We start from the raw sequence: 24,377 nt of genomic DNA, 5'->3' as shown, positions 1-24,377 counted from the left end.
TGACGTTTTCCCAGCCACCATCAGTTCCGAGGAAGGGTCACCAGACCCGAAACGTTAACTGTTTTCTCCTCCTCAGATGCTGCCAGACCTGCTGAGCTTTTGCAGCAACTTTGTTTTTGTTCCTGATTTACAGCATCTGCAGTTCTTTTGGTTTTTATTTAAGATCACAGTTGATCGGTTTGTGTTTCGAATTCCAAACTCTCATCTACTTCTGATAACATTTAAATCCTCTGCCTAATAAGAATCCATCTACCTCTGCCTTAAAAATATTCAATGACACCATCGACACTGGAATTCTGCCTCTGGAGACAAAGTTGTACAACACTCAAATAATAAATTCTTGTGTGTCCTTTTAAACAGTTCCACAAGAGGAAACATCCTTTCCACATCGACCAGGATCTCAAACTTCAATCAAGTCACCCCTCGCTCTTCGAAACTCCAGCTGAAACAAGCCTAGTCTGTCCAACCTTTTGTCATACGAAAACCCACTCAGTCTATGTCTCATTTAACTGTTTTGAAGATTCGCGTTGGACTCAAAATATTAACTGTTTCTTCCTTGGGGACAGCAGCTTCATAAACGGGAGAAATTGAATGGGGTCAGGAGCTTCTTAGAAGTGTGAGAGTGGCAACAGCAGCCTCATAAAAAGAGCAGTCAACCTGTATGAGAATGGTAGCGGTAAAGGGAGATAAAAACTAGTGGCACAGACCCTTTAACCTGTTTCTACCTGCCAGAGCTGAAATAGGTTATCACAGATAAACAAGTAGGTGACTGACTGATATTTCTTCCTTGTCTCTTTTGTTTGGTCAAATGGTTTAAATAAGGAGCTGTTATTGCAGCTGAAGAGTAGAATTAAAGAATTCACTTTGAAGATATTTAACATCTAAATTAAATAATTTTATAGAATACAGCTGGTTGACAAGTGATGTTTTGCAGTTGTACTGTGTAGAAGCTGGCAGACATCGCTCAATCCAAAGTGATCACATCTGCAGCAAGAGGTGGTTGCCGGAGGAACTTTGGCTCTGACCGGTCATTCTGACGCACGAGAGAGGGGCAGTATGTATTGGGACACTGTTTCAGGAGGAAGGGACACTCCTTAAGTTAATTACATTAAATCTGGTCCATAGTCATGGACAGGAGAATCTGACTGTGATGCAGACAGGTATAGGAATCCAGAATTTAGTGACAGAGGGGCCCCAAACTGTGCCTTTCTCCAATAGGTATGTGGTTCCTGCTCCTAGTGCGGTTGAATGGATAGAATGCAAGGATGATGAGTGATTTGATCAGAGCACAGTCATCCAGAACACCATTCAAGTGAGGGGAGAGAAGAGAAATGTATTAGTATCAGAGGACAGCATAGTTGGGGGTTATAAATACTGTTCCGCAGCAAAGACAGAGTCCCAAAAGCTCTTTTGCCTACCTGGTACCTAAGATTCATGACTTCTATTCTGGGCCGGAGGGAAAAGATCCAGTTGTCTTGGTCATATAGGTACCAATGACATAGGTAGGACATGCAAAGAGGTTCTACACAGGGATTGCAACCAACTTGGAGCTGAATTAAAAGGCAGAATCACAAAGGTAATAACCTCTGAATTATTACCTCAGCCACATGCAATTTGGCATGTTCTATGTAAGATTAGAGGGGTGAATGAATAGCTTAAAAACTGGTGTAGGGAAATGAGCTCTAATTCATGGGATGCTGACACCAATAACTGCTGCTCCATTGGGGCAGGCTTCGTTTGAATGCTGGGACCACTGTCGAGGTGAATTGTATAATTAGGACTGTAGATAGGATGTTGAACTAATTAGTGGAAAGGACAGTCAATTGAAGGGACGTCTAAAAAAAATAAAAAATAAATAAAAAAAAGAGTGGAGGTGCAGGGTTGTGAATGATAATCTAAGTGGAACAGGAAAAGACCAAAAAATATGGAATGCTGCTGCAATTGGAACCACAGAGTAAGCTAAATGGTAGAAAGTCAAAACTTAAGGTTATTTATCTGATTGCACACTATATTTGCAACAAGACAGATGACGATATAAATAGAAATAAAGGGATCTGACTTGATAACAATTATAGAAGCACTGCAGTGCATCAATGACTTGGAATTTAATATTGAAGGCTATTTGACATTCCGGAAGAATACGCAAAAATGAAGTGAGCAGGTGGGTAGCTTTGTTAATAAAAAGGGTTTCAGTGCTGTTGCGAGTAGTGATGCGAGTGAGTTCAATAGATTATGATCTAGAATCAGTTTGAGTGAAATTAAGGAATGGCAAGGGAAATAAGTTATGGGTAGGAGTCATCTAGATCCCCCAAGAGTTGACTCACTGTAGGTCAAAATATAAATCGGGAAATAATGAAGACAGAACAATTCTCATGGGTGAATTTAATATGTACATGTACTGGACAATTCAGATCCGGGCGAAGTAATATGATAGACACACCTGTAGAATGCATCAAGGATGACTTCTTAGTGCAGCATATTGCAGAGCCTACCTGGAAACAGGGCATTTTAAATCTACTGAGGAAGGATTAATAAGACAGCTTGTAGCTAAGTATCTTCTAGGACATGCCACTTTCAACATGGCAGAATTTCAAAATCAGTTTGGGAATGAACGACTTGGGTCTCAAAGTAGTGTCCTTACTTCAATGAGGGCAATTACAGAGGTACGAAGAAGGGGCTGTCTAAAGTGGTCGAGATAAATACAGTAAGGGGAATGAGCACTGGCAGACACTTAAGCAGATATTTTATAATCCTCAAAAATTTATTCTAGTCAAAAAGTTGAGTACTCAATGAGAAGGATGAACCACCAGTTGTTAACAAAAGTGGTCAAAGACAATAATAAATCAAAAAGCTAGCACACACAGAGGTAATCAGAGAACACAGAACTGTACAGCATGGTACAGGCCCTTCGGCCCATGATGTTGTGCCAAACTATTATCCTACTAAGATCAAACTACCCTGCATACCCTACATTTTACTATCCTCCATGTGCCAATCCAAGAATCACTTAAAAGTCTCTAAAGTATCTGACTCCACTAACACTGCCAGCAGCGCATTCCACACCCCCATCACTGTGTAAAAAAACCTACCTCTGACATCTCCCCTATACCTTCCTCCGATCACCTTAAAATTATATCTGCTCGTAATAGTCATTTCCGCCCTGGGAAAAAGTCTCTGACTATCCACTCTATCTATGCCTCTCATCACCTTGTACACTTCTATCAAGTCACCTCTCATCCTTCTTCGCTCCAATGAAAAAAGCCCTAGCTCCCTCAACCTTTCCTCAGAAGACCTGCCCTCCAGTCCAGGCAGCATCCTGGTAAAGCTCCTCTGCACCCTCTCTAAAGCTTCAACATCTTTCCTATAATGAGGCGACCAGAACTGAACACAATATTCCAAGTGTGGTCTAACCAGAGTTTTATAAAACTGCAGCATAATCTCGCGGCTCTTAAACTCAATTCCCCTGCCAATGAAAGCCAACACACCATACACCTTCTTTACAACCCTATCAACTTGGGTAGCATCTTTGAGGGACCTATGGACGTGGACCCCAAGATCCCTCTGTTCCTCCGCACTGCCAAGAATCCTGCCATTAACCCTGTATTCTGCATTCAAATTCGACCTTCCAAATTGAATCTCTTCACACTTTTCTGGGTTGAATTCCATCTGCCACTTCTTTGCCCAACTCTGCATCCTGTCAATGTCCCACTGCAACCTACAACAGCCCTCCACGCTGTCCACAACTCCACCAACCTGTGTGTCATCGGCAAACTTACTAACCCACCCTTCCACTTCCTCATCCAAGTCATTTATAAAGATCACAAAGAGCAGAGGTCCCAGAACAGATCCCTGCGGAACACCACTGGTCACCGAGCTCCAGGCTGAATACTTTCCATCTACTACCACCCTCTGTCTTCTATTGGGCAGCCAGTTTTGTATCCAGATAGCCAAATTTCCCTGAATCCCATGCTTCTTTACTTTCTGAATGAGCCTACAATGTGGAACCTTATCAAATGCCTTGCTAAAATCCATATGCACCACATCCACTGCTCTGCCTTCATCTATGTGTTTTGTCACATCCTGAAAGAATTCAATAAGGCTTGTGAAGCATGACCTGCCCCTCACAAAGCCATGCTGACTATTTCTAATCGAACTGAGCTTTTCCAAATAATCATAAACACTGTCTCTCAGAATCCTCTTCAATAATTTGCCCACCACAGAAGACAGACTGACCAGTCTGTAATTCCCAGGATTATTCCTATTCCCTTTCTTGAACAAGGGAATGACATTTGCCACCCTCCAATCAGGCAGGCAAATGGAATGCTGGCCCTAATTTCAAGGGGGTTGGAGTACAACAGTAGGGAAGTCTTACTGAAACTATACAAGGTGTTTGTGAGACCACATATGGAGAAGTGAGACCAATTGTGGTCCCCTTAAGATATTAAGTCATTGGAGGTAGTTTAGGGATGTTTCATTTGGATGATCCTTGGTACGGAGGGATTGTCTTACGAGTAAAAACTACTAAACAGGTTGGGACTCTACTAAATGGAATTTGGAACAATGAAAGGTGATGTCATTGAAAAACATAGGATTCTTAACGGGCTTGACAGGGTAAATATGAGCAGATGTTTCCATTTATGGGACAGTCCAGTGTCAGAGGGCATAGTCTCAGAATTAAGGGGCGCCAATTTAAAACTGAGAGGAGAAGGAATTTCTTCTCTGAGGGTTGAGTGTCTTTGAAACTTCTTGGCACCGAAAGCCGCAAAGGAAAAGTACATTTAAGGCTGAGGTGGATAGATTCTTGATCAGTAGGGGAAATCAAAGATTATGGACAAAGGGGCAGGAAAGTGGATGAGAGGAGCATCAGTTCAGCCACAGTTCCAACTAAATGATGGAGTGGGCTCGAGGGGCCGAATGGCTGACTCCTGTTCCTATTTCTTATGGTGTTATAAAAGTTAAAGCTTATAAAGAAGCGAAAAATTCGAGGTTTCAAGTGGATAATTTATAATTGGGAACAGGGAAATGGCTGATAACTTGACACAGTGTTTTGCACCAGTTTTCAGGGCGGAGTACATATAACCATCCCAAAGATGTCAGATAAGCAAGGTCCTAATGGGAGGAAGGAGCACGCAACAGTCTCTGTCAAAAAGCACAATATATTTGACAAACTAATGCAACTAAAATCAGATAAGTCTGCAGTACCTGATGGTCTACATCCAAGCGTTTTAAAGGAGGTGACTGCAGAGATAGTAAAGCATCAAAATATTCCAGAAGTCACTGGATTCCAGGAGGGTTCCAGAGAATTGGAAAACCGAAAATGTGGCACCCGTTCGAGAAGGGCGAGATAGACAGAATATAGGAAACTTTAAAGGTAAAGTGTCCATAACATGCAAGCGCAGCAAGTAATTCAGAAGCTAAATGGAATTTCTGATTTTATTGCCCAAGGGTTGGAGTTTCAAAAATAGCAAAATCTTTTACAATTGTACAGGGTGTTGGTGAAACTGCACCTACTGTATTGAGTCTTGGTCACCATATTTAAAAATAGACATATTAACATTGAAGGCATTTCAAGAGAGATTCACTGGACTGATTCCTGGATGAAGGGGATGACTTGTCAAGAATGGTTAAACATATTAGGCCTTCATTCATTAAAGTTTAAAAGAATGAGGGGTGATCTAATTGAAAAATACAAGATTCTGAGGGGGCTTGACAGAGAAGATGTCGAGAAGAGGTTTCCACCGGTGGGGGAATCTCAAACTAGGGAACATACCAAATAAAGGACACTCATTTACAGCTGAGATGTGAAGGAATTCCTGTTCGCAGAGGGTAGTGAATGTCTAGAATTCTTTATCCTAGAGTTGCGAGATTAGATACATAAGATTTTTGAAATATCAGGGAGTTGAGGGGGCTAGGAAGAACCAGCACGGAACAGTTGAGGTCTAGGGGATATTGATATGGATCTTATTGAATTGTGGGACAGGTTTGAGGTGCTGAATGACCTTTCCTATTACGTTCTTCTGCTCTCTCCACAGATGCTACCAGATTAATTGAGTTTCTCTAGCTCTAATTTTATATGTATATAGCTAGTAAAGCTCCTCAATCACCTGAATTTATTTCCTTCCTTAAATAAGGAGACCAAAACTGCACAGTATTCAAGACGTGGTCTTACCAACGCCCTATACAACTCTGCATAGCATCCTTACTTTTATGCTCAATTCCTCATATAATAGGATAACATTTAATTAGCCTTCTAAACTACTTGCTTTCTACTACATACCAACATTTTGCATCTCGTGCACTAGAACACTGGGATCCCTCTGCACAGAATTCTGTAGTAGCTATCCTTTTTATTTATTCTTCCTATTAAAGAGATCAACTTCAAGTTTTCCAACATTATACTGAATCTATATTTTAATTGGTCTGCAAACTCCTTAAAATACTTTCCTATCAATATTTGTGGCATCTGAAAATTTAATTATCATGCCTTCACTCCTCTCATAGAAGCGATTTATATCAGGTATATATCGATTTATATCGAAGCTCCAGCAGAGACCCTTGCAGAACTGTTTGTCCTGCCGATCTTCTACCCATGCCAATATGTTACTCCCTACAAGCTCAGATTTTGCACATTTTATGTTGCACTCAAGTACATAATGTCTCCAGATTTGTCTATACCAACAGTACGTGGTCATAAATCACATGACACCAGATTATAGTCCAACAGGTTTATTTGAAAGCACAAGCTTTTGGAGTCTTACTCCTTCTTCAGGTGTTAGTAAGACTCCAAAAGCTTGTGCTTTCCAACAAACCTGTTGGTCTGTAACCTGGTGTCGTGTAATTTCTGACCTTGTCCACCTAGTCCAACACCGGCACCTCCACATCTACATGTTATTCCTTCAAAGACATCTAATAATTTTATTAAATATAATTTCACTTTCCCAAAATCATGTTGACTCTTCCCAATTAGGAGTTTTCTCCATGTCCAGCTATATGCTCGTTAATCATCAACTCTTAACTTTCCGATGACAGACATTAAACTAACTGGCTGTACCCTTAGATCCCTTTGCTGCTGCACCCCATTCAGACTAAACGTACTCTCTCACGTTTAATCGTATTGACATTCATTGATTAAATATATACCCATTCTGCGATTTGTCACCCTATATTTCATTGCATTCTTCCTTTGCGTTGACTACACCTCCCCACCTGGTGTTACCTCCAAACTTTTAAGTTGTACTCAAGACATCTTTTGCTGATATTATTACTGCAATACCTCAATGTAAAAGCAAAGCATACTTAATAGGTATTAGCTAAGTGGAAAAATACGATAAAATGTAAGTCAAAGTACTATATTAACAGAATATAGCAGGTTAAATGGACAGGTGAATTTCCACCAATTGAACAGAATCATTAATCTATTAAAATCTTAAACTAAATGAATGTACGGTAGATAACATTTTAAAGGAAATCCGTATTTAACAGCTGTGATTACATAATAAAGTATTACTTATAAGTTTTCTTTCCAGCTCTTGCTTTGGGGAATGTGGGCTCTTTGGATCAGTCTTGGATCCCAAGAAGGTCTGTCTAATACTGAGTGTCTGGCGAGGTGTTTTAGGAGATGGTTCTGTCTTGCTGCCAGAAGTACTGAAACAAAAGATATTCCAATTAGTGGTTATTTAACAAGATTTATTGCTTGTATACTCAAACACTCCTAAATTAAGATTGACAATAGATGTTTCTTCCCTTCCCTATATAGTGCTCAATGAATTTCAGATCAATGTCAACAGCAGGCACAGTTCTCACTAGTTTCCAATTGAATACATAACACCAGAAGAGAGAATTCTGATTTTTAAGCATTCTATGGTGTGCTGGCAGCTAAAAAATAAAATGGGTTTTGGTATGCTCTGAAATCACAGCCCTAAGAAACTAGACAAATGAATCAAGACTACTTACTTCATCATGGTACTGTACTCTTTAATTTTTCTGCTAATTAAATCTCTGCTTGTAACTCCAGTGTCCTACAAATAAAAACAAAGCAAGTGTTAACATTTGCTTCATGGATGTTTGTCCAATAAAACTGCACAATAGGTTGTAATAAAAAATTACAATTGACAAGTTCTTTGAAGAGTGCATCACAAATTGAGGGCTTGTGATAATGACAAGTGCATTTGCATGGTTTACTTATAAAACTAAAATGCTGATCCTGCAATTGTACCCGACATCCACAAAACTCTACATAGTTTGGAGTAACAGTTTTAATCGAGTTTTAAATCGAACCATGTAAGATTAGAGAGAGTACATAAAATCAATCGTTTCTACTGAGGGAGCAATGACAGATGCAAGTTTAATGCAAAATATTTTTGACAGAAAACAGGGCAAACCATTTTACACGTTGCATTACACAGGTGGTAAATGCACAAGAGTGAGCTGTTATTTTCTCATTTGATATGGGTACCACTGGCAATGCCAATGTTAGTGGAACATCATTAATTCAGCTTGAACTAAGTGACCCATGAAGCATTTTAGAGTAAAAACATAGGTGTGACTCCAGATCCACAGCTGAGTAAGGATGGCAGATTTCCCTCCCCTAAAACAAAATTGATGGGTTTTTACGAAAATTAAATGATAACTGGCATGCTCACCATTAATGAGATGACCTTCAAATTCCAGATTTTTTTTTTTTTAAGAAAGCGAACTAGTGCCTTGTGTACATCCCCACTTTTATTATCTTTGTTTTGAGTATAGTCCAAAAGAACTGCAGATGCTGCAAATCCGGAACCAAAACAGAAGTTGCTGGAAAAGCTCAGCAGGTCTGGCAGCACCTGTGAAGAAAAAGTCAGAGTTAACGTTTTGGGTCAGGTGACCCTTCCTCAGAACTGTTCTGAGGAAGGGTCACCGGACCTGAAACGTTAACTCTGATATTTTCTTCACAGATGCTGCCAGACCTGCTGAACTTTTCCAGTAATTTCTATTTTTGTACCAGGTTATAGTCCAACAGATTTATTTGAAATCACAATCTTTTGGAGCACTGCTCCTTCGTAAGGTGAAGGAGGCTTCACCTGACAAAGGAGCAGCGCTTCAAAAGCTTGTGATTTCAAACAAACCTGTTGGACTATAACCTGGTGTTGCGAGACTTCTGACTTTGTCCACCCCAGTCCAACAGCGGCACCTCCACATCATTTCTGTTTTGACTCATTGTCTTTGTGTTGAAATCAAGCTTCCTTTCACGGTCAGAACAATACAGCACAGGAACGGGCCCTTCGGCCCACGATGTCGAGCCATACATGACACTAAATTTAACTAATTCCTTCTGCTTGCCCTTGGTTCACATCCCTCCATTGCTTGCATGTTCATGTGCACATCTAAAAGTCTTTTAAAATGCCTCTATCGTATCTGCATCCACAACCATACCCTGGCAGCGCATTCCAGACTCCTACCACACTCTTAAAAAAAACTTGCTCCTCATCTCCTTTGAACTTCCCCCCTCTCACCTTAAATGCGTGCCCCCTAGTTTTAGGCATTTCAACTCTGGGAAAAAGATTCTGATTATCAACCCTATTTATGCATCTCAAATTTACAGAATTCTGTTGAGTTTCCCCTCAGCCTCCACCGCTCCAGAGAAAACAATGGAGTTTTTCAAGCCTCTCCTTATTGCTCACACCCTCAAATTGAGGCAGCATTCTGGTAAACCTCTTCTGCACCCTCTTCAAAGCCTCTATTATCCTTCCTGTAATGTGGCAACCAGAACTGAACGCAATACTCTAAGCATGGCCTAACCAAAGTCTTAAAGCTGTAACATGACATCCTGACTCTTATACTCAATTCTGACCACTAAGCATGCCATTTACCTTTTTACCACCCCATCTACATTTTCATTCAAGTCATTTATAATATCACAAATAGCAGAGGTCCTAGTACAGATCCCTGCAGAACACTACTCGGTACAGACCTCCAGCCCTAAAAACACCCTTCTACCACTACTCTCTGCTTTCTATGGGCAAGCCAATTCCGAATCCACATGGCCAGGTCACCGTGGATCCCATGCATCTTAATCTTCTGGATGAGCCGACCATGAGGAAGCTTATTGAAAGCCTTATTAAAATCAATGTAGATAACATCCACTACTCTACTCTCACCGATCACCTTTGTCGCCTCCTCAAAAAATTCAGTCAAGTTAGGAAGACATGAACCGCCCTACACAAAGCCATGCTGACTATCCCCAATTAGGACAATCTCTTCCAAATGCACGTAAATCCTATCCCCAAGAATTCTCTGCGATAGCTTCCCAAACACCAACGCGAGACTCAGCGGTCTATTGTTTCCTGGATTGTCACTATTTCCCTTCTTGAACAGAGGAACAATATTAACTACTCGCCAGTCCCCCGAGACCTCTCCAGTGACAAATGAGTATACAAAGATCTTGGTAAAGGCGCCAGCAATCTCCTCTCCTGCCACACTCAACAGCCTGGGGTAGATACCGTCAGGCCCTGGAGACTTACCCAGCATAATACTCTTCAAGAGACCCAACACCACTTCTTTCTTGATCTCAAAATTCCATACCATGTTAGCATGCTCCAGACAAATCCCACTATCCTCCACATCCTTTCCTGGGTGAATACTGGCACAAAGTATTCATTTAGGATCTTACCCACATCCACCCACAAGTTCCCTCCTTTATCCTTAAGTGGTCCTACCTTCTCCCTAGTTATCCTCTTATTCTTGATGTATATATAGAATGCCTTGGGATTCTCTTTAACTGTACTTTCCAAGGTCATTTCATAGCCACTTCTTGCTCTCCTAATTCCCTGCTCGAGTTCTTCTTGCTTTCTTTATATTCCTCACAGGCCCTGTCCGATTTTAACTTTCTAAACCTTACATATGCTTCTTTTCTCTTTTTGAAAAAAATTCAAAACCTCCCTCATCATCCAAAGGTCCACTACCTTGCCATCTTTGTCCTTCCTCCTTACTGGAACATACCAGTCCTGAACTCTCATCAGCAGGCCTTTAAACAGTTCCCACATGTCAAATGTGGACTTGCCTGATAACAGCTCCTCCCTATAACACTCCCTAGCTCCTGCCTAATACTGTCGTAATTTGCCCACCCCAGTTTAGTACCTTGCCACAAGGTTCGGACTTATCCTTATTCACAGCTATCTTAAATTTTAAGGAGTTATGATCACTGTTTCCAAAATGCACTCCCACTGAAAGGTCAGTCACCTGGCCAGGCTCATTAGCCAGTACAAGATCCAGTATGGCCCCAACTCTAGTTCAATTATCCACATATTGTTTCAAGAGACCCTCTTGGATGCACTTAAATTCTGCCCCGTCCAAGCCTCTTGCTTTAGAGGGAATCCCAGTCAATATTGGGGAAGTTAAAAGTCACCCACTATGACAACTGTTTTTTTATTGCATCTTTCCATAATCTGCCTACATATTTGTTCCTCAATGTCTCGGTTGTTGTTGGGGTCCTACAGCACAATGCTATCGGAGTTACTGCATCCATCTGATTTTTGAGCTCTACCCACATTGCCTCAGTGGATTACCCCTCCATTATGTCCTCCGAGTGCAGATGCACTTCCTGATTAGTAATTCAACTCCTCCACCTCTTTTACCATCTTCTCTATCTCGTCTAAAACAACAAAACCCTGGAATGTTGAGCAGCCAGTCCCATCTCTCTCTCAACCAAGTCTCCGTAATCGCCACATCATAGTCCCATGTACTGATCCAGGCTCCAAGCTCATCTGCCTTACCTATAATACTCCTTGCAGTGAAATAAACACACTTCAGCCCATTAGTACCATTGTGTTCATTTACTTGTGTCTGTCTGTCTGTCCTTCCTTCCTTTCTGATTTACTGGTCCTAACATGTACCTTCCCCTCAATCCATCCACTTACTGAACTGCTGCTCTGGTTCCCAGCACCCTGCCACTCTGGTTTAAACCCTCCCAAGTAGCACTAGTGAACCTCCCTGTGAGGTTATTGATTCCCCTCCAGTTTAGGTGCGACCCATCCCTCTTGTACAGGTCACCCCTGCCCTAGAAGAGGTCCCAATAATCCAAGAACCTGAAATCCTGTCCCCTGCACCAGCTCCTTAACCACACATTCATCTCTCCTATCTTTCTATTCCTTGCCTCACTAGCATGTGGCACTGGTAGTAACCCAGAGATTACTATCCTCCTGGTCCTGCTTTTCAGCCTCTTTCCAAACCTCCCTGTACTCACTCTGGAGGACTTCATCACTCTTTCCACCTACGTTGTTGGTACCAATGTACTCAACAATCTCTGACTGCCCACCCTTCCCCTTATGAATTTCATGCAACCGCACAAAGACATCCTTGACCTTGGCACCAGGGAGGCAATACACCATCCTGGAGTCTCGAGCGCTGCCACCAAAACACTCATCTGTTGCCCTAACTAGCGAGTCTCCTACCACTAACGTTCGCTTGGACCTTGCCCGATCCTCTCTATTATCATTCTCTCGGATTAAATATTGAATTAACATAATAATGCACTCCTCCTCCCAACTACTCCTTCTATTCACTTCTCTATCCTGAAATCCAATTGGTTGATAAGTTACAGCTTTGCCTCACCCACATGTCAAAGTCTCAGATGCCCTGTTGTCCTTCTGATGCTGTTATTACCTTGTACTTCTGCAACTAAGAGCAAATACATTTTCAGCACAAGGACACATGGTAATGTGTAATTAGGCACATAAGAAATCATAAATAATGATTAAATGACCCATTCCTGCAAATTCCAGTCTTTTTCATCTACTGTTTGTGCAATCTCATGCTCAACTAATCAATAGCCAAACCTTGGGAGTGGAAATTGAATCTGTGGTTGTGAATTTAAGATAAAAATGTTATCAACTAAGCCAAGGTGATATTGAACGTGGCACCTGAAATGACTCAATTATATAATGTTGACTTGAAAACAACTGCAACAAAATAATAACTCCACAAGTAAACAGTATATTATAAACTGGCAAGATTCAAAATTATAATGATTTATAAAGCACTGAAACTTCTTTTGCACCAGTTTTCAGGTAAATATTGCATCCAGTAAGATTTATTGTCTTTTAGGAAATTTTGCATGCTAGTTAAAACAATGCTGTATATTCAGTTCCATAATTTTACATACAAACTTAAATAAATTTTGGCTGCTTCTGATGTAAAGTACAAATACAAGTTGATTACGGCAGGATCATACATTTATTTGCAAAGAATCAGATGTGCGACAAAAGAATGTTGCTCATTTTCTTTTATTCAATTGCCTCTTCACGCTACACACTTACTTCATCATCTAGATTACTGTTTTCCTGTATGGACTTAATCCATGCCAACATATTTTCCCGATCTTCAGCCTGAAAGAGGTATTCACACTCAGAAGTGGTTAATCGAAATACATGCTTGCGCTTGGTTTCACTATATGAAATATCTATCAAGCAGGCTTTGATGCTGATTGGTTGTTCTTCTTCACTTGGGCAAGATGCATGAATGGCCTTGTCCTTTTTATCTTTGTACAGAAATAGGGAGTCTCCTCGAAGAACCACATACATTTGCTTCCATGGCCGAATGCTACCGCCAACACGCTGTAATATTGAAAATAAAGAAGCAATGGAAATTGATCACTTTACTCTCGTATTTGTAAAACATTCTTTTAATACTTGACATTCCTTCAGGAAAAGTAAATGAAAAATTCTGTGGGTTTGTTTAAGTCTGACTTTCTTCTTAGAAAAACTCTAGCAAATATAAGACCATAAGACGTAGAAATAGGCCTTTCAGTCCATCCGGTCTGCACTACCATTCAAGGAGATCATGGCTGATCTGATAATTCTCAACTTCACTTACCTGACTCTTACCCACAACACTTGATATCCTTACTAATTAAAAAATATACTTAACAGTCCATCCTCTATAGCCCTCGTCATCTCCTTCCTTAACGGGTGAACTCTTACTCGGAGATTAGGCTCTCTGGTCCTACATTCACCCAAAAAGGGAAACCACTGTCCGCATCTACACCGTCAAGCCCTCTAAGATTTTTTTATATTTCAATAAGGTTTCCTCTCACTCTTCTAAACTGAAATGAGTACATGCCCAACCTGCTAAACCTCTCTTCATAAGAAAATCTCTCCATGCCTGGAATCAACTTAGTGAACCTTCTCTAGACTGTCTCCAATGTCAGTACATCTTTCCTTTTATAAGGAAAAAGAACAGTTCACAGCATTCTAGATGTGGTCTGACTACTGCCTTGTACAGTTTTAGCAATTTTTATATTCCATTCCCTCTGAAATAAAAGCCAATGTTCAGTTTGCCTTTTCAATTACCAACTGAATCTGGATGCTAATATTTTGAGATTCATGCATGAACACTCTTAGCTCTTCCATTCTTCCTGTCAAAATACCTAATCTTTTATATCTGCAAATTATATTCCATCTAACAAGTTTCTGCCCACTCACTTAACCAGCATATATTCCTGTGCAGACTAATCATCCACACCACATGCTTTCCCATTGATTTTTATCTCATCCACAAACATGGGAATAGTACAGTCAGTTCCAAGTCTGATCCCTGTGGTATTCCATCAAGAATCTTCTTACAAACAAAAAACAGAAACAATGCAAATATACATGAACAGTTTACAAGGGAAGAATTTTACAATTTCCTGATGGTGGTTTTGGCCCTCAGCGTGTTCATAATTCTACAAAGGCAGACAAGACATAGGCCAGCCTGCACCGTACCCTCCACCCCCCACCCCCCACCCCACTCTGAATGAGGCCCCCAAGGCCTTTTTCTGCCAGCTTCAATTCTGAATGTGGAGGCAGAAGTTCAGTGCAGGAAGGAAAGAAGCCCAGAATGTTACCCTACTCAAGTCTTAAATGGGAAGAACATGACGGGCATTCCTTAAGGGTCCCTTTCCTCATAGGTTTATCCACATACCAAACCGCCATTGTGTCTCCCCTAAAACTAGCATTCCTTGGGCCTTCCTCCTCATTGTCATTTCAGAGTGTTTCATTCCCCTTCCTCCATCCCTGAGCCTCACCGCCTCTTCCTACTGTAAGATTTTCCCACTCTCACCTGGTCACGAACTCATGGGCTTAAAATCTTGGGACTGCTTCTAGTCCTAGTATTGGATATTCCTGTGGCTACAGTGCTGTTAGCCAATCAGATTAGCGACTATTTCTCCGAAACAGATCTCGTATCTCAGTGTAGGACAGAAGTCTCAGATCCAATCAACTATAATGGTTGTAGAGTTACATTCCTTACTGACTCTTCAGCTAGCGGAACGAAAAAGAGCACCATCCAAAAAAATCCTGATCTCAATGTTCCAAATTCAATGTTGTGGCCACATACTAATGAAACAATTGTGCCCAGTTTCCCCTTTGACTTTTACCACTATGCAAATCAGTCATTATTCCAACAATCATTGTATTTGTCTTCTGAAATTTCAGAATTACTATTCAATCACAAGAATTGTAGGAAATAAAGACAATTGCACTATTTGTGAATAAAATCTAAAATACAAACATATTTTCCTTCTATTTCACACGCATCAGACACACATTGCATTTTTTAGGAACTGCATGTGTTTAGATTATATTGAAATATTAGTCAAAATTTAAACTAAAATGTATATTGTCTGACAAGATTGGAAAAGGGATATCTATTCACAGGATTGCCAATTGCTTCTGAGCAATAACAGACATGAATAGTTGAATAGACAACAATCTAAGTGTGAAACTGCATCTGGACAATTCCACATGCAACAAAATTAGCAAGCACCATCATGCATAAAAGTTGCGTGTTTTGACAAATGTTCACTTTGATTGAATATAACAGGAACAAAGGGAGGAGGAGGAGGAGGAGGAGGAGGAGGAGGAGGAGGAGGAGGAGGAGGAGGAGGAGGAGGCCATATAGCCCCTCAATTGTTCTGTCAATCGTGATGATTATGGCTGACCAGCGACTCATCTCCATCTGCCTTCAACTCTTTTCCCTTAAATACTTGGCTAACAAAAAATCTATCAACCTCAAGTTTTAAAATTAATAATTGATTTATATCAACGATTATTTTGTAAGAGTCTTTCAAACTTCTACCATCATTTGCGTCAAGGATAATTTGATAATTTTACTTCGAAAGAGCTAGTTTTAAGACTCAGAATAAAATAAAGTATTAAACTTGCTCAGTACATATAACAATTTCTCTCTCTACCCTAACTAGTCCCCTGAATATGTTGAAAATTTCAATTAAACCAGCCTTTAACCTTCTAACTTTCAGGAAACACAACCTTACTATGCACAAACTCTCCTTGTAACTCAACAGAGTCTAACTATCAAACACTAAATCTCTCATCCACCAGGGCGAACAAATCCTTCTCAAGGTGCGATGTCCAGAATTGCTGTCAAGTATAATCCAACTAGAGCTTTGTATATCTGAAATATGATTTCTGTCCCCTTGCAGTCTGGTCTCCAGATTTCAGAGTAGCTAGTAGACCTTTGATAATTATCATACCATGAAGAGGAATATAAAATGATGTATAGGCCTAGACAATAGGCTAGACTAAAGAGCTTCCTCCTACACTGAAATAATTCTATTTTTTCTACGTTTGAGCTATGTTTTAACCATTGAGCTTTGTGTCATCTGCAAATTTGGATTTGGCTCTCCATCCCTTCTAAGTTGTAAAGAAACAGACTGAATAGTTGAGGCTCCAAACACAGACCCTTTCAAGATACCATTAATGATACAGTTTGAGTATCTGCATATTATCCCTATGCTCAGACTCCCGCAACTCAGTCATTTCCCAATCAAATCAATACTTGCCTTCAATTCCAAGTGTTTCAATTATAGCTAATTATTTTTTTGAATGAGAAACTTTCACAGCTGCCTCACAGCACCAGGGACAAAGGTCCGTATCCTTGGGTGGCTGTGTGGAGTTCGCACATTCTCCCGTGTTTGCGCGAGTCTCCTCCTGGTGCTTCGATTTCTTTCCGCAGTCCAAAGATGGACAGGTTAGGTGGACTGGCCTTGCTAAATTGCTCATTGCGTCGAGGGATGTGTAGGCTAGGTGGATTAGCTATGAGAAATGCAAGGTTACATGGACAGGCTGGGGGGGTGGGTCTGGGTGGGATACTGTTCAGAGGGTGATGTGGACCTGATGGGCTGAATGGCCTGTTTCCACACTTTAGCAATTCTATGACAATAAAATGTCTTGAGAAATGCCACGTAAATAATGCTAATATTCTACTGCCATCCAGAAGTCACCCCTTAAAAATTTTACTAAAAATTTCACAGATAAAATTAATTGTTACAAATCATGGTTAATATGGTAATGTGACTTTGTCACAAAAGGTCTAAGTGAAAGAAACCACCCATTCAAAACAAACTGATTTTATTCTATTTGTATATCTACAGTAGAAGATTATACTGTTGGCCTTCCATCTCATGAGATGGCTTGTGCCATGTTAATCAACTCTATCTCAAGTACAACCTAGTGTGGATCAGAAAACCCACTCTGGCATTGCACTCTGCCACATTTACTGCAGTGAAAGACAGTGAAAGGTCTTAGAAAATACATGATTTAGTGGCCTCTCTTCACATCCACCCTCAAATGTGGAATATACTATCCAGAAGGCAGCTTGCACAAAATATTATGATGGTGGTAGAAGGGGAGGGGCGAAGAAAAAAAAAGACAGAACATCTTGAGTAATATTGAAGATTTGTGCTGCAGAACCTGCTGTACACCTACCCAAGATATTCCATTATGGCTATAACGCATGGCATTTATTCGACAACGCATAATATCTCTTAGCTATGCCATGTCCATAAAAGACAGTACAAATACAATCAGTCTACTCTCAATCATGATGAAAATTAACCACCAACGTCAAAAGTGCTCAACCTTTTGTTTCACATTATTTGTTTCACCCTCGCTGTTGTGTGGCAGCAAAAAGGCAAAAGATTAAGGCAATTAATGTGCCAGCTCTGCCGATCTCCAACTCAACAGAATGCCTTGACTTAAACTCTCGCAGTTGAGCACAACATTAAATGCAATAAAAGGACCCTGCTTCAAAAGGGAAAATTATTTAAAAAGATCAATTTACAGATTAACTGCTGAGTTATTTCTAATTGCAGCAGTTGGCAAATCGTAACCATAACTGCTGATGTGAATTGAAGACATCTCAAACAATTGTCTTCACTAAAGTGAGGCAAGAGAATTGCTCCCCAAAAGTGTCAGGCTGATATGGCAACCTGCTGAGAACCACAATCCCCATCATCCTTTTCTAACAGTCTGAATTGAAATGCATGGTCTCTCTTCATTCACTGAAACGTGCTTAACTTGCAAAGGTTGCCCTCACAGGCCCTCCATGTCTAGAAGCGAGCTTTTAAAAGAAAAGAGAAGTATTTCAGCCTTACCCTCCTCCCTTTCAACTCTTCAATTGTTTACCAAGTATAGGACAGCTCCAAAAATATATACAATTGCACTAGCACTAAGAAATCATCCTATCGTAGCCATTCTAAACTAAATGAATCAATTCAAATTGACCAGCCCTTTCAAAAACGCTGGAATTGCATTACGCACAGCTTCCCAAAACACAACAAATATTCTGAACTTCTGACGGTCATCAGACCTGAAACGTTAACTCTGACTTCTCTGTTGAGCTTTTCCAGCAACTTCTGTTTTTGTTTTTGTTTCTGATTTACAGTATCCGCAGTTGTTTCAGTTTTTATTCTGAACGCGATGTTTGCTGGTGAGACCAACACTGCTCTGACATAGGCTCTCACTTCAATACTCCCTCCGTCCATTGCAAATTGCTGATAGGGGAGCAGCATGGGCGGTGGGGGGAAGAGGAGGACAGGCAAAGAGAACTTCCATGCAATATTTACCACTGTGGCCTAAGGCCATACTAACCTGACAGATTTTTATATTAAATTGAAAATATCAGCATTCAAGTGGAACCAATAATTCACAATGTCTTGAAACAAGTTAAATTACTTATGGATTCAGTAAGATTGGTAAACAAGACACTTGTTTTTGTTAATTGTTTAGAGCTCCAAACAATGGCTTAGCATGATCATCTAGTGGACAATGTTTTGATATTAAAAGGATTTTATGAGCGCCAATTAAAATTCATTACCTTTCCTTTTTCTGTAAGGATCTGACGAAACTGCAGCCATCCTTCCTTTGAAGCATCACCAAAGCTATCTGATGAAGAATCCCTTCTTGGGCTCACATCATCTGAAAACTTCAGGCTGTCTGGGGCCTAGAGAAAACGTCAAAATTACAGTGCAACACATTCCACTGCAAATCACACAAGAACCAAAATGGACCATTTCTAATGGATTGATAAAGAGAGCAAGAGTCCAACAATCACTTTACCACAAACATTATTGCCGATACGTTTCAAACTTAAAGAATAATGCAATAACTGCACATCATATTCCAGATTGATTTTTAGCTCAAGTTATACTTCCTCCAATATTAACCTTCAACTTCATTTAAAAATAAATTGTTGGAATTAGCCATGCAAGGAACACACCAGCACACTACAGTAACGTTTCTACAAAATTAATACTGTATAGATTGTTTGGCATTGCATTTGCCTGCTACAGTGTCCCATTGTATTCTGCCTACATAGACACCACTGTGATACTGAACCTTGTTTTTACTTTCTGAAGGGCCTTTGTTACTGTGAACACATCAGATACCAGGCTAAATTATTTATATATACGCTTATAAAAGTAAATTCCAAGAAATGTACTGACCAGTAGGGAGAAAAAGCTCAAAGAATGATAGAATGTTAACAAACATTCATTTAAAAAAGGTCAGCTTGCTTTAAACAAGTTTCATTTGCTTACTAATTGAATTTCAAACATATCAATGACCTGAATGCAGACTGAAGCTTCCCTATGTAGTTAACAAATGCAGAACAGATATCGAGAAGAACAATAGATATATTACTTAATAAACAAATTACAAACCTTTATCCCTTGCAGGCTAGGTATTGGCTTCATTGATTTTCTAATGAGAGAGAACATTTTTTTAATTAATGTAATAAATACCCAATTAGAAAATTAATATGCAAAAAATACCTATTGCATGCAAATCAGCAACTTACAACTTTTCTTCTCTGTAGTTGTCTAATCCTTCATCATACGACTTTGATCGCTCAGTTTTTGCACTAGGCTGAGAATCAGTAGATATTCTAATGGCATCTGAAGATATCAATAAATAATATAGTCATGGTCTGTAATCTATTGAACATTAGCTAGAATGCCTCCATTCAAGTTTGTAGTCAAACACCTACCTTGGTCATGTGATAACTGACGACGAATAAGAGGCGATGGCTTAGTAGGACTAGCGGGTACTGTAGTTATTGCAAGCATTTCAGATACTCCAGCTGAAATTACTGCAGATGCAGGAATATGGGTAGACTCATGATCAACACTGGGACTCGTGGGTTCATCTAGGAAGTAAATTAATGTTAATCATTAAATCCCTACGTTAATTATAAAGAGAGATCATTACCATTATTTATTTTTGGCAAATGTAAAATAAACTATTACAACATTTTCTGTAATTAATACACAAGTGCTGACAAAAGTACTAAAAGTGCAAGAATTTATAAAAACTTAAAATTTTCAGAATATCCAATTTTCTTGTAAACATACTGCCTGCATTATTCTTTATGCTTGTTTTGGTGAACATGTTAAACTCCATAGGTTGAAACATTTAGTTTGAGTACAGACAGATACATACATTTTTTCTGGTTTAAATACTTCTCTGGTTTTATTTCAACTTAATTTTAATCATAGAAGTCCAACAGCCGGATTACTTGTTCCCTTGGGCACACGTACCCACATTTATTACCCAATTATTTCTTAATTGACATATCAACTCTTACCTATTCCCTAGTTCCATTTGGTCTCAGATATTCCTGCCAGACCTTACTAGATAATGTGTCCACAAACAGCACTTTAACTATCTTGCACAACTGCAAGGTTAAAAGTTACCCTGACTTAAACATTACATACATTTGTCTAACTTTCCAAAACTCCCGCACAAAACCGGTTCTCTTCTCTCCCAGAACAACAGGGTCCCCCTCATCCTCACCTATCATCCCACCAGCATCCACATCCAAAGGATCACTCGCAGCCATTTTCACCACCTTGAGTAGGTTGCCACCACCAAACACATATTCCCAATCCCCCTCCTTATCAGCCTTCCGCATGGATCACTCCCTCTGGGACACCCTGCTCCACTACTTCTCCACTCTCAACACCCACCTCATTGCCTCATGGCACCTTTCCATGCTATTAAAAAGCTGTAAACCTGCCAGTTTACTTCTTCCCTCCTCATTATCCAAGGTCCCAGATACACCTTCCAGGTGAAGCAGCGATTTACATGCATTTCATTCAATCTAGTCTACTGTATTTGCAGCTCACTAAGTGGTCTCCTCTACACTGGAGAGACGATGTGCAGACTGGGCGACCTCTTTGTAGAATACCTAAGTTCCATCTGCAAAAATGATCGAGTTTCCAGTGCCTGCCATTTCAACACACTATTGTGTTCCCTGACCAACATATGTCTCAGGCTTGCTACACAGTGTTGCAGCAAAGCTCAATGCAAGCAGGAAGAACATCACCCTATTTTCCACTTGGGAACTCTGCAACATTCTGAATTCAATATAGAGTTTAATAATTGAGAGCCTGAACACCAACTCCCATCTTCATGCCCCAACCCCCACACACACAAGGCCCTGTCACCACATGGACAGCTACCACATACAACCCATAGTCAGCCACTAATGGTCCCTCTATTAACAGCTATGTATTTTCTCAGGCTGACCTTTAGCCATTACTTGATGCGTCCAACTGCTTTTCTCCTTATCTGGGCTCCATCTCCATCTACCACTTACTCCTGCCCCCTCCCCTAACCCAACTTCAGCACATATACCAACATTTTCCCAGCCACAATCAGTTCTGAAGAAGAGTTACTGAATCCAAAGCATCAATTCTGCTTTCTTTCCACAGATGCTGCCAGACCTGCTGAGGTTTTCCAGCAATTTCTGATTTTGCACAAAACTAATGGTGTATTTAGTTGTACCTTGTTATTTCCACGCAGAAGCTCTAGCAATAATTATGCTAGTTTTAAACACTAAATTTCCGTGAGCACGTTCCTCTGAAACCTTCAGCAAAGCAGTTAAATGTTAATTACAACAGTCTCACCTACCAGAAAAACAACAGCCATTTTCATTCACTCATGCTAGCTTTCTGGCTACTTGCTAGTCAACAATTAAGGGCTGACGCAAATATTTGGTCATATTAGGATTATTATATAATTATATATTTTAATTTATGGCTGTTATATCACAGAATATTTTTCAGATTCATGAATTGAATTCTTCTGTCCTAGCCTTATGTTGCATGATGGGAACATTACAGGCCATAAAATAAGTTGCAATCCTTTCATTAAAGTGCTGCACTTGAGTTTAATTTGTCATCTTTTAACACATTTCATTGATTATGGTTTCGAGGAGTTCTCTGGATCCACAGCACAACACAAATTTGCTGGTAACAAGAGGTCAATACTTTATGTACGTAACATTCTTGCTTTTAATCTTAATTTAGTACTATGTATAACAACTATGGGTCATGGCAACTCTGGCAGGTATTATTTTTGAAACTAATCACAAATTACTGGTTGTTTCACTTCACATTCATTGCTATGTGCTCTGTAGTTCATTACAAACTGAAACCCATGAAAATATAGAGAATCAAGGTTAGAGCTTCCTACTTGCTAGGCGCCACATGCAAATTGAAAATACGACATTATATATTTCACAATCATAGAGACTTATAGCAATGAAAACATTGGTCCAACTCGTCCATGCCAACCAGATATCCTAAATTAATGTAGTCCTATTTGTCAGCATTAGCCCATATCCCTCTAAACACTTCCTATTCATGTACCCATCCATTTGCCTTTGAAACGCTGTAATTGAACCAGCCTCCACCACTTTCTCTGGAAGCTCATTCCATTCACAGACCACCCTCTGCGTGAAAAAGCTGCTCCTTGGGTCCCTTTTATATCTTTCCCCTCTCACCTTAAACCTATGCCCTCTAGTTTTGGACTCTCCTACCCCAGGGAAAAGACCTTGATTATTCACCCTATCCATGACCCTCATGACTTCATAAACTTCTATAAGGTCACCCCTCAGCCTCTTGACACTCCAAGGAAAATAACCTCAGCCAATTCAGCCACACCTGGAAGTGATGTCAACTATTCCAGCAAACCGAGGCAAATAAATAACAAGCGAGACAGAACACCAACACTTCACTAGAGGTGCACTGACGATGTCACTTAGCAGGGTGACAAAACATCGGCAATTAAACACACTGCCTCGGTGAGCAAGTCTACAACCTCACACCAAATGCCTTCTTCACTATCCGGTCTATCTACAATTCCATTTTCAATGAACTATGAACATGTACAAATGTCTTTGTTCAGCAACACTCCCCAGGAGCTTACCATTAAAGTGTATAAGACCTGCCCTGATTTGCCTTACCAAAACGTAACGAGGGGTATAGACGGGGTATAGCAGGGGTCCAAAACCAAAGGCCAAAGGTTTAAGGTGAGAGGGGAAAGATTTAAAAAAGGACCTAAGGGGCAGCTTTTTCACAGTGTGAAATGCTGGCAAACGGGACTAGATTAATTTAGGACATCTGGTGAGCATGGATGAGTTGGACCAAAGGGTCTGTTTCCATGCTGTACATCTCTACGACTTTCATCTGGTTCATCGCCTTCAGTGATTCCCTGGACCTTGCCAGAGAATAATCTGATCTAGAAAATGATGTAAGCTGATGAGTTGCATTCAAGAAAAGTAGTAAATTCTTTACAATTTTGAAAAGTTTAAATTTTAAATTAACATTTAAAAATATTTTTCTTTTTTATTTCTCCCTTTTTATCCAAGCTTTCTTTTCCAAATTAATTCTCTTTCTTAATACGATCTAACTTTAATTCACCTGCTTCTTTGTTGCCCAGTTCTTTATCAAATCCCGCTTCACACAATTTGTCCAAACAATCTTGCACAGGAAACCAACATGTCAAATATTTGGCACTCCAATCTCCAATAGAGATTATACATTTGGACATGAGGGTACATGATACATCCAGTAAGCTGGAAAATTGAGACATAAGCTCTTCACCCTTTACTACCCCAGATACTAAATAATTGTCTAACTAAAACACACAGATACAAGGCTCACAGGGTCACTGATTGGAAAGGTCTGCGACACTGAATTTACGGAATTCCCAAAACACCACCTCAACTGGCCGCCCCCAAAAAAAATAGAAGAAGAAAGCAATTTATTAGATTCAAAA

The 24,377-nt window shown here is 40.0% G+C and overlaps 1 protein-coding gene across 4 annotated transcripts in view; it reads right to left on the bottom strand.

Moving 5' to 3' along the window:
* LOC109935405 (rho GTPase-activating protein 21) overlaps positions 1-24,377 on the bottom strand; it is a 236,932-nt gene that overhangs the window by 33,209 nt on the left and 179,346 nt on the right. For all 4 annotated transcript variants that reach the window (XM_048612239.1, XM_048612246.1, XM_048612252.1 and 1 more), the window contains 7 exons: positions 20,302-20,460; positions 20,113-20,209; positions 19,976-20,015; positions 19,132-19,257; positions 13,293-13,589; positions 7,954-8,018; positions 7,508-7,644 (listed from right to left, as the gene is read on the bottom strand). In XM_048612239.1, the coding sequence (XP_048468196.1) occupies positions 7,508-7,644; positions 7,954-8,018; positions 13,293-13,589; positions 19,132-19,257; positions 19,976-20,015; positions 20,113-20,209; positions 20,302-20,460 (921 nt within the window). The remainder of the gene's footprint in view (positions 1-7,507; positions 7,645-7,953; positions 8,019-13,292; positions 13,590-19,131; positions 19,258-19,975; positions 20,016-20,112; positions 20,210-20,301; positions 20,461-24,377) is intronic.

Source organism: Rhincodon typus, chromosome 2 (assembly GCF_021869965.1).
Source record: "Rhincodon typus isolate 14 chromosome 2, sRhiTyp1.1, whole genome shotgun sequence".
Classification (NCBI taxonomy): Eukaryota; Metazoa; Chordata; class Chondrichthyes; order Orectolobiformes; family Rhincodontidae; genus Rhincodon; species Rhincodon typus.
This window is presented reverse-complemented; position numbering and strand designations above follow the sequence as displayed.